Below are 15772 nucleotides of genomic sequence, written 5' to 3'. Positions count from 1 at the left end.
CGACTTCCCTTTCGCTTTTCACTTTCATGCATTGGAAAAGGAAATGGCAACCCACTCCAGTGTTCTTGCCTGGAGAGTCCCAGGGACGGGGAAACCTGGTGGGCTGCTGTCTCTGGGGTCGCACAGAGTCGGACTTAGCAGCAGATAGGTGCTGCAGGAGTGAACGAAGAAAGCCGTCTTTAGCAAGTTTCCTCCGGGTTGTCACCGCATGGACATTATTTCATTGTTTCCTTATTTAAGTCACATTCACCTGCTTTTTCATTAGGTATGTTTTTGAAAAAACAGAGGTGGATAGACTGTAACATAGTAATAGCATAAACTTTGCCTTTAATTGCTGGGTTGAAATCTCAGTTACCCCTTACAACTCATTCTGTGTGAATCTTGACTTGCTCATCACAAAAATGGGCATGGACCATTTTGTTTATCTACTTCCTCTGGGATTAGTTTTAGAATTCATCAAGAGAGGACTTCCCTGGTGGTATAGTAGATAAGAATCCGCCTGCCAGTGCAGGGAATACGGGTTCGATCCCTGGTTTGGGAAGATTCCACGTGCCACGGGGCAACTGAGCTCGAGTGCCACAGTTACAGAGCCCCAGCTTTAGAGCCTCAGAGCCGCAACTACTGAGCCCGTGAGCCTAAGTCTGTGTCTGCAACAATAGAAGCCACCGCAATGAGAAGCCTGAGCACTGCAACTAGAGAGTAGCCCCTGCTCAACGCAACTAGAAAAAGCCCGTGCATAGCAATGAAGACGGAATGTAACCAAAACTTAAATAAATAATTTAAAAAAGAGAGACAGAGAATGTGCCTGCCAGAACATGACCAAGTGCTTCACATAAGTGAGTGTGTTAGCTGTCACCAGGATTGCCCTCCTCCCCTGATCCCTCTGGTCCTTCCCTATCTGTGTGTAGACTGATGGTTAACCAGGTGCCACTTACTGAGGACCTGAAGCATCCTTCAGTTTCCCACCCAGAGGTATTAAAAACCAGTGCAAGATCCTACATATATTGTTGGCACCACTTCTAACATCCTCTGGGTATTTTCTGTCCCCGCAGTAAATTGCTCTATTGTCTTATACTAATAGGGACACATACGGCTTTAATGAGGAGAAGGAAATGGCAACCCACTCCAGTGTCCTTGCCTGGGAAATCCCATGGACAGAGGAGCCTGGTGGGCTGCAGTCCATGGGGTAACAAAGAGTCGGACACGACTGAGCAGCTAAACCACCACCAACACCACTATGGCTTTAATGACTTTAACTCAAGTCATTGGAGATTAAAAAATAAAGCAATTCTTTGTTGTCCCAGGTAGTTATAGTCATTTAATTTTTAAACAACAACTTTATTGAGAGCTAATTAAATACCATACAATTCACCTATTTAAAGTTTACCATTTAGAAGTTCTTCATACATTAGTACATTCACAGAATTGGGCAACCATCACTGTGATCAATTTAGAACATTTTCATCAGTCCTCCCAAAGAAATCCCATACTCTTTATCTGTCACTCCGCATTTCCCTCTCTCGAACCCCTTGAAACCACTAATCTACTTTCTATGGATTTGCCTATTCTGGATATTTCATGTAAATGGAATCATTCCACATGTGGTCTTTTGTGACTGGCTTCCTTCACTGAGCATCATGTTTTCAGGGTTCATCCCTTTTGTAACTGGTGTCAGGGTTTCCTCCTCTGTTATTGTTGAATAATCCTCCTCTGTATTAGACATGCTACATTTCATGGGTGTGTAGTGTTGGCTTGTTTCTCCCTTGCTGGTTATCATAAATAATGATGCTATGGACATTTGTATACACATTTCTGGTTGGACCTATGTTTTCATTTTACCTAGGAATGAAGTTTCTGGGTTATATGGTAACTCTTTGCTTAATCTTTTGAGGGGTTACAAGACTATTTTCCACAACGGCAGCTGAGCCATTTTCCATTCCCACCAGTAATGTACAGGGTTTTAATTTCTCCGCTTCTGTGTCAACTATTGTTATTGTCTGTCTTTTTAATTTGAGCCATCCTGGTGGGAGTGAAGTTGTATCTCACTGTGATTTGGATTTACATTTCCCTGATGTTCAACAGCTGGTTAATCTTTGAATGCATGTTCATATCTGATTTCTCCCACAACTTGGGAAGGATGGTGTTTTTGTCTCTGCACCAATTTCAGAAGTGTGTGTGTGTGTGTGTGCAGGTAACATAGAGTTACGAGGCTCAGGCTTGAGAAGCCCAGACCTGTGACCAAGTCTAAGCTGTACACTGCCGGATATAGTACAGGACACCAAATTAAATTTGAATTTAATATAAACAATGAGTAATTTTTAAGGATAAGTATGTCCCAAACATTGCATGAAACAGACTTACCTAAAAAGTACTCCTTGCTTATCTGAAATTCAAATTTAACTGGGCGGTCTGCATTTTTTTCTAAACTTTTAATCAACTAATCTATGACTGTGCTGGGTCTTCATTACTCTTGGGCTTTTCTCCAGTTGCAGTGAGTAGGGGCTACTCTCTAGTTGCAGTTGAAGGGCTTCTCGTTGCAGTGGCTTCCGTTGTTGCAGAGCACAGGCTCTAGGCGCTCGGGCTTCAGTAGTTGCAGTTCCCGGGCTCTAGAGCACAGGCTTAATCGTTGTGGCGCATGGGGGCTTAGCTGCTCCAAGGCATGTGGGATCTTCCTGTACCAGGGATGGAACCCATGTCTCGTGCATTAGATGGCAGACTCTTTGCCACTGAGCCACCAGGGAAGCCCTGTCCTTCATTTTTATTTGCTAAATCTGGCAACCTTGAATGTTACTGGTGGGTCCTTGGCTGATTGGCTTTGCCTCTCAAAGTTTTCTCATCTGTGGGGTGCAGATGGAGCCTGTTGGAAGGGTTCAAGGTACCTGTCTAGACAGACCTTTGTGTGTAGATGCTGTTGATGTGACTGAAGCTGGGAGCCTCAGACAAGGCTTGGGTGGCATGAGTGTGTGGTGTTGGAACTGATATCCTAGTCCTCTAGAAGGTGTCTCCCAACCTCTGACTGAGTGAGTGTGTGTGTTTTGGCAAGGAGAGGCTGTCTGAGGGATTCGCATCTGATGAATGTTAACTCCAGTATAAGGAACACAGGAGGAGGGAAAGATCTAAATAAGTATATGGAGGAAAGGAAATCAGAGGAGCCTTCCTGGAGGAGGTGGCCTCTGAACTAGATCTTGAAGGATGATGAGTTGGATTTCAAAGTAGGGAGGTAAGGTGTAAAGAACTTTGACAGCCAAAGGGACTCGAGCTACTGTATTTAGAACAGTGGCCACTTGGTGCACATGTCTATTTCCATTCATACTAACTAAAGTGAAATCAAATACTCAGCTCCTCAGTCTTATATAAGCCGCATTTCAAGTGCTTGACAACCACGAATTGGCCGGTGGCTTCCATATGACCAGCACGTATGTAGAATATCTCTATTGTTGCAGAAGTACCTTTGGACTTTGTCAGAGTAAGGCAGGGGTCACCAGACTACCACCTCAAGGGAAAACACCAGCCCACAGCCTGCTTTGATAATAAAGGTTTATTGGAACACAGCCATAGCCACTCGTGGTCTCTGGGCTGCTTTTGAGCTGTAACGACAGAGTGGAATAGTCTAAACAGAGACTGACCGCAAAGCAGAATGTATTTACTATCTGAGCCTTTATAGAAAATATTTGCCTACCCTGGTCTATGGGGATGAAAGCACAGAGCCTAGAGGTGACACTGTGATGCGTTTGGGAGACATAAACAACAAGAAAATGGCTGACATTAATTGAGCACCTACTGTGTGCCAGCCACTGCTTGGGTGTCTGCATTATTTCATTCCCTTCTCTTCATAGGTCATGTTATGGGAGGGGGGAGGTTTGGAAGGCCCTCTTGTAATTGGAGAGTCGTGGACAGGCCTGTTTTACATGGTGCCGGGGATGGAGGGGCAGAACCTTGAGAGCTGTGAGAGGGAAAGTGCAGGGTGCTGGGGAGCCATAGAGGGTGTCTGAGCAAGGGAGAGACCAACTGCAGGAGAATAGGTGTTCAGGGTGTTTGTACTGGGGAGATCAGACTCTCTGGGAAGCCCTTGACACACCTGGGTAAAAGGTGATTAGACTGTGGCTGCCTGCCAGGAGGGCGGGTTGGGAAGGAGAGTCAGGAAAATGAGAGAATTGACAAAACACAGCCAGGTCTCCTTGCCTCATTTCTGATGTGGGCACCTTTATCCCCATAAATCCATTTCCTGAAGATGTTTCACATTGACTCACTGGGGATGGCTCCCCTTTCCCCTTCTGCACCTGCTGCATTACTCAACCCCCTGTAATCCCAGTGTCTCCTTTGCATCATATTTGATGTGATGGTTTTAAGGTTTCTAAACAGGTACCGCCAAAGGAATTATTACTCTTCAGGTTTTTTGCCTTTTGAGAGTAATTACTTAGGCATGGACACTTGACGGAGAAAACCACTGATGGGGGCTGGCTATAGAAGTCGTGGGGTTCAGTGCAGAATGAAATCTTGGGACCGCCTCACCCAAAAATGATTAAGGATTTCAAGACGGATGAGAGAACATTAAGCCCAGGGCAAGGCCCTTCTGAGCAGGCGTGGGACCCAGGTCACATGGCCACATGGCTGCCCTGCCACTCATTCTTATAAACCATCCATGGGATGTTTGCTCACTTGTCTTGCTCTCTGCTTGTTTGCACTTCCAGTGTGCCCCGGTATGGATATCCGGAATAATCTCACCCGGCTGCATGAGCTGGCCAACTGCTCAGTCATCGAAGGACATTTGCAGATTTTGTTGATGTTCAAAACGAGACCTGAGGACTTCCGAGACCTCAGTTTCCCCAAACTCATCATGATCACTGATTACTTGCTGCTCTTCCGGGTCTATGGGCTGGAGAGCCTGAAGGACTTGTTCCCCAACCTCACGGTTATCCGAGGCTCACGCCTCTTCTTTAATTATGCGCTGGTCATCTTTGAGATGGTTCACCTGAAGGAGCTTGGCCTCTACAACCTGATGAACATCACCCGGGGGTCTGTCCGCATTGAGAAGAACAATGAACTCTGCTACCTGGCCACCATTGACTGGTCTCGCATCCTGGATTCCGTGGAGGATAATTATATCGTGCTGAACAAAGACGACAATGAGGAGTGTGGGGACATTTGTCCAGGCACCGCCAAGGGCAAGACCAACTGCCCTGCCACTGTCATCAACGGGCAATTTGTGGAGCGGTGCTGGACACACAGCCACTGCCAGAAAGGTATGTCAGAGTTCTCTGGATTCTATACCATTTCTTGTGACTTGATTCATTAAAAAGATGCTGGAAGTGTTCACTAGCTCAGGTGGTGACAAACCTTGTTTTGCAAAGGCTCAGACAATAAATAAACTTTAAACTTTGCAGCCTATACAGTCTCTATTGCAACTACTTAACCCTGCTATTGGACCGAGGAAGCAGCCACCTGGCAACAATGGGCAATACATATACGGGCATGGCTGTGTTTCAATAAAACTTTATTTACAAAACCAAGCAGAGGGCCGGATTTTGCCAACACCTGAGCTAGCTGGTTGAATGTTCCTCTTGTTTGAGAGAGCAGATGAGTATGGATTTTGCTGTCGAAAAAAGGAAATCTATTTCTTGTCTGATTTAAGATTGCTCATGGTAGGCATTTGGAAAAAGGAACGTGTAAAGGATAAAAACAAAGCGGCCATCCTTATTCCACGATTACTGGGGGTATTTCCCGCTAGTGGCTCTGTTGTGTCTGGATTTACTTAACTTTTCCTGTCATTGGGTATTTAAATTATTTCTAGTTTTCACAAAGAGGGTTGAACATTTTGGTATGGAAGCTTTATTGAGCATTTTTTTTGTTTTCCCCTTCAGATTTTGGTTTTCCAGAAGTTAAATTTCTGGGTCAAAGTTTCTTGATATTGATTGCCAAATAGCTTTCCGGAAATGTTGTACCAACGGGCACTCCTCCTAGCACTGGCTGAGAGGGAACACCTTGGCTAGCTTGGAGTGTTGTTTGAAAAATCTTTCATAATTTACTGGAGGGAGGAGCTGGTGTGTTGTCATTGTTTCTATTTGCATTTCTTTGATTGCTATCAGGGTTGAACCTTTTAAAACATGTTTATTTATCATTTAGGTTTTTTCTTCCTGTTCATATCCTTTGTCCATTTATCTTTCAGTGCCTTAGTGGTTTTTGAAATATTAATCTGCGTGTGGTTTTCATAGCAAAGACTGTTAACTTTTTGCCAATTACATTTTCAGATGTTTTTGTTCCGTGATGAAAATACTCTGGTTGTCCGTTGCCAGAGAAGCTTAAAATGTTTATGGAGTTCAGACCTGAATTTTTGCATGCATCTCATATTATTTTATGCTTAGAAAGTCCCTTTCTATCCATAAAATGAAAGTTTTTTTTCCTCCAAGTTTTCTATCTTAACTTTAATTATTATCATTAAAAAAATTTCAAGGGTATCCATTTTCCCCCAAATAATTAGGTGAGGGCTCAAGGCCATTTATTGCAGAAATTTACCCCTTCATCATTGATTTGGGGGTCTCTTTCTGAGTTTCTATAAATATGTCTGCCTTTCCATGTGCTGAAGTTATTACCGTTCTAATCCATGTAGTTTTATAATGTTTTGATATCCAAGAAGGCTAGTTCCCAACACAAACTTGTTAGTTGTTTATTGTTTTATTGACTCTTTCACATGCTGTGAAATTCCCTGGGAAGAATTAGCAAATATGAGATGGAGACAGAGAAAGTGAATGGGTGGCTTAACGATTGTATCACAAAAGATAAGGGAAGGGAAAAAAGAGGGTTTTCTCATCTGAGCCCAAAGCTATGGAGAAGCCACACAGCTATGGAGAAGTCAGTCCTGAGTAGAATCCATAGACTCAGCAGGGAGGGCTCCTTCAAGTTCCAGGAAGGAATCATCATGCATGGAGATGTTGAATGGGAGAAAACAGGAGGTGAGAGAGCGGATACCTCTTTTTTGAGAGTTTGGCCAGTGAGGGGAGGGAGAATCTGGTGGTTTGTGGATGGACAAGGGAACAATGGTTGTTATGTTGTGGAAGAATCTTGAGAACGTCGGTAGGTCAGGGACACAGAGAAGCCAAGCTATGATCAAGAAGAAAGATCAAAACTGGGGCAAAGTCTTGGCAAAAGTAGAGGACCACCCATGGGTTTGGAATTTCATAGAACGGGGAGATTTCTGAGGTGGCGAGATTTCTGAGGTGGCGGTGGGGGTGAATAATCTGGGTGGGAGTGAATATGCTGATGAATTCGGAGGTAAGGGGGTTACCTTCTTTGATGGTGAGGGGAGGAGAGGCTGTGTAGGCCCTACCATGTTACAAGGACACACAGCTGCAGTGGGAATCCTGTTATCCTTATTTTAGAGACCAGAGAGGTTTTTAACCTGCCTAAGGCCACACAGCTAATAAAAGATGGCTGGAGTTTGCACCACATCTGAGATACAAAAATAGCATCTCTGTGTGTGTTTTGGGGGGGCAGGGGTGCCTGCTCTGTTTAGAGGTGGGGAGCTTACTAGTAGCTGGGGCATTGGGAGAAAACAGTGAACACTTTTATCCCAATGCTCCGTTCTCCAAAATCAGTTTCTTATTTTTGCTCCATACTCACACGTCTTGAGATATAATTTAAGACATTCCTCTGTGGATTTATTTCTGTACCTATTTTAGTCAAAATATCCAGGATGGTATTATCTGCAAAAATGTCCGTGATGTTTTGAGTAGGTTTTGTTTTTAATCTTGTGCTTTGGAGAACAAGGCTTGTTTTCCTACACTGGGGGTTTCATCACCAGAGAAGGCGTGGCTTTGCATATAAGGTTGCAGCTGAGAAGTTGAGACCTGTGCCAGATACTGGTTCCTGGCATATAGAATCAGTGTTTGCTCCTGGTTCATAATCCTGTGGTGGGGCCCTCTGTTAGTCACTAAGTTGTGTCTGACTCTTTGCAGCCTCATGGGCTGCAGTATGCCACCCTCCCCTGTCCTCCACTATCTCCCAGAGTTTGCTCAAATCCAGTCAGTGATGCCATCCAGCCGTCTCATCCTCTGTCACCCCTTTTTCTTGCCCTCAATCTTTCCCAGCATCAGGGTCTTTTCCAATGAGTTGGCTCTTCACATAAGGTAGCCAAAGTATTGGAGCTTCAGCTTCAGCGTCAGTACTTCCAATGAATATTCAGGGTTGATTTCCATGAGGATTGACTGGTTTGATCTCCTTGCTGTCCAAGGGACTCTGAAGAGTCTTCTCCAGCACCACAGTCTGAAAGCATCAGTTCTTTTGGCGCCAGGACATTGTCCTCTCCTGGTCACAGATGATAAGAAATGATTGTTTATTTGAAGCTACACTCTTGTCTATCCAGTACAACTCAGCTCTGGCTTTTTGCCCCTTCAATTTCTTTGATTGTGGTAAAATATATATAACATAACGTTTACCATCTTAACTGTTTAAAATGCACAGCTCAGTGACACTAAGTACAGTCAATTGTTGTGCAACCATCCCTACCATCCATCTCCAGAACTTTTGCATCTTGCCAAACTGGAACTCTGTCCTCATTAAACACTCACTCCCCCTCCCCTCCCCCAGCGCCCTGCCCCTACCATCTACTCTCTGTCTCTGTGGATTTGACTTCTCTAGGGATCTCATATAAGTGGAATCATACAGTATTTGTCTCTTTTTTCACTTTTATTTTTATGTCTGGCTTACTTCATTGAATATAATGTTCTTGAGATCATCCATGTTGTAGCAGGTGTCAGAATTTCCTTATTTTTTAGGGCTGAATAATATGCCATTGTATGAATGGACCACATTTTGTTTATCCATTCATCAATGGACATTTGGGTCATTTCCTCCTTTTGGCTACTGTGAACAATGCTGCTATGAACATGGGCATACTTCTCTGTCTTTTAAAATGCTTATGTTACTTAGTTGCTGTGGCTTTAGAAGGCTTACCCAACACTGTGTGGGATTTTCCAAGGTAAAACAGACTGACATGAATCTGTAGAAGATACTCCTCCCACCCTGTCTTAGGCAACAGATACAAACCTGTGAAAAGTACCATCAAGTCCTCAATTTCCCTGGAGTCCTCTCCAGCACCTCGTTGAGCCTCTTTCTAGCATGATTGCCAGGTTCTGGAAATCTCCAAGATCTGTCAGCAGACCAGAAATCTAGAGAAAAGGACGGATTGCATCCTTTTCAGAGAGTCCTCCATAAAGATCATTACTCCAGATCAGATGTGTAATTCAAAAACAAAGAGTTTAAGGTTTAGTTTTCTACTAAGGATCTGGAGTGTAGATATCTGTGTTGTAATAATGACCCACCCATGTGCATGGACAATCAATTAAGCAGAGTGAATCATTATTTGTTCTTCTTTTTAACATTAATTCACACCCATAATTATTAGAAAACAGGATATGAAGAGTGTTAGGATAATTGCATCTGTGAAAGCTAGAAAGAACCAGAAACTTTCAGGGATAGGAAAAAAATATACTTTTGGATAGCAAATTAACCTATCTCAAGACATAACAAGGGGGAAATTTTCTGATGGAGTTTTGAAATATCATAGGTACCACACTGATAAAAAGAAAATCCCTGGAAAATCAGATTTGCAATTTATGAAGAATGGATAGCTAATTTCATAATGATTTTATGTATATATTCAAGTAGAACTAGAAAAAAACCCAAGAATTTGTAAAATACATTTTTAACTCAAAAGACAGACCAGACCAGACAGACAGACCACTGGGATGAAGGTGTTGGGTTGTCCTCTGGACCCAGTTTAAACATTCTCTACAATGGCCCCTTTCCTACCTGGTCCCCAAACAATGATGATTTGGGCAAAGAGAGAAAAGAAGGTTCTCAATGGTTAAAGTAAATTAAAAGGATAATCACTCTGGCGTGTGTCTTGAGCTGCTTCCTCTCCATCACTCTGTCTACATATTTGGGGTGGAGATGCAAACGGAGGTCAAATACAAGGAACTCTGAATGAGCAGAGTGGATAGGGGTCTATGTAAGCTGGGTCACAAGCTGTGTTTATTGAGAACCTACTGTGTGCCAGGTCGTGCGGTCCTTGGGGACACAGAAGTGACCAGCTCCTGTCTCCTTAGAGAGGCTCTTCTGGTAGCAAATGCAGACATTGAACATGTGACTGAATGCACTTGTGGGATGAGTGGCAAGAGGGAGGGTCTGTGGGTGAAAGCATGGGGTGAAGCTCTAGTCTTCCAGGTCAGAAAATCGCTCCCTGCCCCAGACATGGATGGGTCATTAAGACCCCGAAAGTCAGACTTCCCTGGTTATCTAGTGGTCAAGAATCTGCCTGCCAATGCAGGAGACCACGGGTTCGATTCCTGGTCCGGGAAGATCCCACCTGGCGAGGAGCAACTAAGCCTGTGCGCTGCGACGACTGAGTCCTCGCTCTAGAGCCTGTGCTCTGCAACAAAAGAAGCCGCTGCAGCGAGAAGCCCGTGAGGCACAGCTAGAGAATAGCCCCCGCCCGCCGCAACTAGAGAAAGCCTGGACATGCGATGAAGACCCAGTGCAGCCAAAAATAAATAAATAAATAAAATTATTTTTAAAAAGGAAATGGTTACCACCTAGAAGATGAATAAAAAGGGTTTTAAAAAAAAGACCTCAAAGATTGGCCGTGCTGGACCCATTTGCAAACAGTTACAGAAATTGTTCAGAGTCCTGTCCTGCTGTTCACGGTACATGAGCTGGACTAAACCTGTGCTTCCCCATCTGAAGAGTTTGAATAATTGTGGCACCTGCTTGTCAGGGTTGCAGTTTGGGGGGTTAAATGAAATGATACCTAGGGGTACACTTATCCCAGCACCTGGCATTTGGTGAATATTCTGGAAGCTTCTCCTAGATGCCATGAGTTCACCAGCCTCTCTGGGCAGACCAGCCCCTGGGTGAGTGTCTGCCAAAGCTTGGCTCCATTTCTGATTTTGGTCTTGAGGCAGACAGATGAAAACCTACCATGAGAACTGGGTGCTTGGACCTATAGCCCCAGAGGGAAAATACCTTTCTTTACTTGGTGCCTCAGCTTTGGGCTTTTGGAGACTAGACACCACAGGACTTGCTTGACCAGCTGCTCTAGCCAAACCCACTGGTATTTCTTTTTCCCCTGGGAGGCCACACCAGCTACTTGCTGCCAGTCAGAGGAGAGGATGAGTCTGGGGCATGCCGGGTACCAGGAAACTGGCTGGCAACACAGAGACATCGGTAAGAAAGCAGGAAGGAGCAGGAGGCAGAGGGAGATGAGTCTCTGAGTTTGCATTTCCATCTGTGTTTCAGAGGGCTTCCCAGGTGGCGCTAGTGATAAAGAACCCACGTGCTGATGCAGGAGATGCAAGAGATGCAGGTTCCATCCCTGGGTTGGGAAGATCCCTTGGAGGAGGGCATGGCAACCCACTCCAGTATTCTTGCCTGGAGAATCCCATGGACAGAGGAGCCTGGCGGGCTACAGTCCATGGGGTCGCACAGAGTCGTACGCTACTGAAGTGACATAGTATGCATGCTGTGTTTCAGATTCTCTGAAGGTTAAGGTGCTCTGTTGATATTAAACACTGCCTTTTTAAATGCACACACAGTCACTCTTGAAGGGTTTGCTTTGAGGCAGAGGTCTGAACTTCAGGTTGAAACTTTCCCCCACTTTTTCCGTTTTCAGACTTTGCCTGTACTATTGTAATAATCAGAGGTTTCTTAGTGAATTATTTTGTGCCAGATACTAAGTTGCTTTGCTTATGATACAGCAGCAAGCTCTTCCAACGATTTCTCCTTACAGATGAGGTCCTGGGAGCCCCAGGAGGTAAAACTACTTGTCCAGGGTCACATCACTCATAAGTAGTAGAGATGGGCTTTGATCCCCAAAGCCAGGTATTCTGGCTCCGAATCTGAGCTTCTAACCACTGGGCTTCTCTGTGCTCATTGTGGAAAGTTGGGGGAACTGCAGAGAACAGAGAAATCTGGGGTGGGAGACGCCCTAGAATTGGCCCTGCCAACATTCTGGCTGCCTTTTCCTATTGCCCTTCCCATCTCATCTCATCGTCTTAATTTTTTCAAATTAATTTTTAATGGAGCATAGTCAATTCACAATGTTGTATTGGTTTCTGCTGTATAACAGAGTGCATCAGTTATACACATATTCATTCTTTTGTAGGTTCTAGTCCCCTTTAGGTCATTACAGAGTATTGATTAGAATTCCTTGTGCTATACAATAGATTCTTTTTAGTTATCTATTTTTTATATAATAATGTGTACATGTTAATCCCAGTCTCCCAATTTATCCCTCTCTTGCTTTCCCCTTTGGTAATCATCAGTTTGTTTTCTCTATCCATGACTCTTTCTGTTTTGTAAATAGATTCATTTGTACCATTTTTTTAGATGTCACATATAAGCAATATCATATAATATTTGTCTGACATTTCACTCAGTATGATAATCTCTAGGTCCATCCATGTTGCTGTAAATGGTATTATTACATTCTTTTTTATGGCTGAGTAATATTCCATTGTAGATAAGTTACCACATTATCCATTTCTTGTTGATTAACATGTAGATTGCTTCCATGTCTTGGCTATTGTAAGCAGTGCTGCTATAAACATTTGCGGACATGTATGTTTTCGATTTATGATTTTCTCTGAGTATATGCCCAGGAGTGGAATTCCTAGATCATATGGTAGCTCTATTTTTAGTATTTAAAGAAATCTTCATACTATTCTCCGTTGTGTGGGCTCATGCTCAGTTGCTTTAGTCATGTCTGACTCTTTGTGACCCTATGAACTGTAGCATGCCAGGCTCCTCTGTCTATGGCATTCTCCAAGCAAGAATACTGGAATGGGAAGCTATACCCTTCTCCAGGGGATCTTCCCGACACAGGGATTGAATCCGGGTCTCTAGCATTGCAGATTCTTTACCATCTGAGCCACACAGGGACTGTAGTGGCTGCCAGTTGACATTCCCACCAACAGTATAGGAAGGTTCCCTTTCCTCCATGCCCTCCTTGGCATTAATTGGTTTATAGAGTTTTTGATGATGGCCATTCTGACTGATGTGAGGTAGTACCTCATTGTAGTTTTGATTTGCATTTTGAGGATCTTTTCACGTGCCTCCTGGCCATTTGTATGTCTCTTTTCATCCCATCTTAAGTTAGCTGTCTCCTGCATCAGACTGAGTTCTCCTGAATACAAGGACCGTGGCATTTATATTTGTGTCCTCAGGACCAGTCATGTAGATAAACAATGACATCTTTGACCATTTATTACTAGCCAATGCTTATTGAGCATTTACAATGCACTAAGCTCTGTGCTAAGAATGTGACAAGCTCTGACTCATGGAATCCTTATGGTAGCCTATGAGAAGATGTTATTCCCATTTTGCAGAAGGGGACATTCAAGCTTGGATAGTAATTAAGAAACTTATTCTAGGAGACTTTGTTGGGAAATGGTTTGATCTCAGACTGGTATAAAACCATTGACTAGTCAGCAAACTACAATCCATGAGCCAAATTCAGTTCTCCAGCATTTTTGTGTGGCCCATGAGCTAAGAATGTTTTTTTTCTACTTTAAAAAGATTGAGGGTACAGACATAGAAAACAGACTTGTGGTTGCCAAGGCCGGGTGAGGGAGTGATCGATTGGGAGTTCGGGATTAGCAGATGCAAACTCATAAACAGGATGGATAAACAACAGGGTCCTATTGCACAGCAGAGGGAACCATATTCAATATCCTGTGATAAACCAGAAAGGAAAAGAATATAAAAAAGAATGTATATGTAAACAGGTTGCTGTACAGCAGAAAGTAACACAGCATTGTAAATCAACTATACTTCAATAAAATAAATTTTAAAAATACAGAGATTGAGGGGAAAATCTAAAGAGTAGTATTTTGTGAGAGGTGAAAGTTATCTGCAATTAACATTTCAGTGTCCCTAAATCAAGTTTCATTGGAATACAGTCATGCTTGGTCATTTATTCATTTATGTCTTGCCTGTGGCTGCTGTATGGACCAAAATTGTATGGCTCTTTAAAGAAAAAAAAAAGTAACATCATCTGTTCTTGGCTGTGCCCCTTATAAAAATGAGGAGGACCTTTCCAGATAGATGCTTGTTTTCAGTGGAAGTTGGGACATCTTAGCATTAGGCCAAAGCAGTCCCTCTGTTCCTTGCTGGCACTGACATGAGAGGGCTGGAAAGAATGGAATATCATCCTTGCCCCTCAGGAGCTCTCAATGTGGCTGGGGAGTTAAAAGGCAGGAGCCAATTAACCATTCAAGGTAGGCCAGTGAGCAGGAGATGTCACAAGGCAAGAGAGACTCTCCCCTTCCCCCACTAAGTGAGTCATCAGACCAGTGATTCTAGACATGTTTGGTGCTGGGGCACCTGAAATCGTGATGTTCTCTAGATAACACTTCAGAATGTTGATAAATTAAATTCCTTTGTGGTTATGCCATTGCAGTCCATGCAGAAAACAGAAAAGTCTAATATGTACAGGATCTTGATAATAATAATTAGAAAAAAGGCAACAGATCATGTAATACAGAGGCCCATTGGAGTGTTTCATTTGTATTTATTCTTTTTTGTTTTAAAATCTAGGAGAGAATTAAAAGCACTATACTGAAAAAGTTTTGTGGTCTTCGTAATTTCTTTATCACTGAGATAATCAGAATTTTTTAAGTAAACTCTTAATTTTGGAAATGATTGGGTTTTTGTATAACAGGGGAGAACAAGCGTCCTAGGGAATATGGACTTCCTTGGTGATCCAGTGGTTAAGAATCCACCTGCCAATGCAGGGGACATGGGTTTGATTCCTGGTCCAGGAAGATTCCATGTGCAACTAAGCCCAAATGCCACAACTACAAAAGCCCCCATACCCTAGAGGCCACGCTCTGCAACAAGAAAAGCCATTTCAGTGAGAGACCTGTGCACCGCAATGAAGAGTAGCCCCCACTCACCACAACTAGAGAAAGCCCATGTGCAGCAACAAAGACCCAGTGAAGCCAAAGATAAAATGCATAAGTAAATAACATTGCATATATATATATATATATATATATATATATAAAGAGTTCTAGAGAGTTTGTTTTTGAGCCTCCCCTTCCTTCCCTAGTATTGATGATGACTTGCCATGGCATCCATGGAAGGAGAGAGATTATTCCAGGTTGGAGTGGTTGGAAAGGTGTAATTTGGTTTGTGTGGCAAATGATGCTTGGAGGGTAAGAGGGAAGGGTGTTTCAGATGGATGGAAAGGCAATGACAAAAGCACAGAGGTCTTCAGGGCGAGGGTAAGGAGGCTGCTTATACTGTGAAGAGAGGCTTGTGCAATCGTGTGCTCTGAGTGCTAGAAGTTTTCCTGCAGGTATGGTGGAGAGATCACAGAGGTTACACTTGGGGCTACAATCAGGATGGGTTGTTTTTCACTGATATTGAGTAGACAGCTGTGCTGAGCTAGGCTTGCTGCTGGGACCCCACAGTCCTTGCTGAGTCTGGGAGAAAGTCAAAGAAATAACAATAAGGAGATAAGATAAGTAGGCAGAAAGTGTTTCTGTAGGCTTGAAGCCCTGAAGAAAGGTCAACCAGTTGACCGCATAGTCACCTGGCATCTTGGGGACAGTACAGTCTGAAAACTTATTAATGAAGATATAGGCCTACAGTTCTCACAAGTTCTTGCCTTCCTGGAGCGGGGCTTAGGGGTACTCATTCAACTATCTTTTCTCTTAGAGAAATAAATTGATCCAGTCCTTTAGAAAAAGGTAGGGTAGAGTTAAATACATAATTA

At 43.4% G+C, this 15772-nt stretch overlaps 1 protein-coding gene across 5 annotated transcripts in view; it reads left to right on the top strand.

The window, feature by feature from the left end:
• INSR (insulin receptor) overlaps nt 1–15772 on the top strand; it is a 174006-nt gene that overhangs the window by 42361 nt on the left and 115873 nt on the right. For all 5 annotated transcript variants that reach the window (XM_070792007.1, XM_070792004.1, XM_070792003.1 and 2 more), the window contains exon 2: nt 4692–5243. In XM_070792007.1, coding sequence (XP_070648108.1) covers nt 4692–5243 — 552 coding nt within the window. The remainder of the gene's footprint in view (nt 1–4691; nt 5244–15772) is intronic.

This window comes from Bos indicus, chromosome 7, assembly GCF_029378745.1.
Source record: "Bos indicus isolate NIAB-ARS_2022 breed Sahiwal x Tharparkar chromosome 7, NIAB-ARS_B.indTharparkar_mat_pri_1.0, whole genome shotgun sequence".
NCBI lineage: Eukaryota > Metazoa > Chordata > Mammalia > Artiodactyla > Bovidae > Bos > Bos indicus.
Note: the sequence above shows the minus strand (reverse complement) of the source record. Positions and strands in the feature narration are given on the sequence as shown.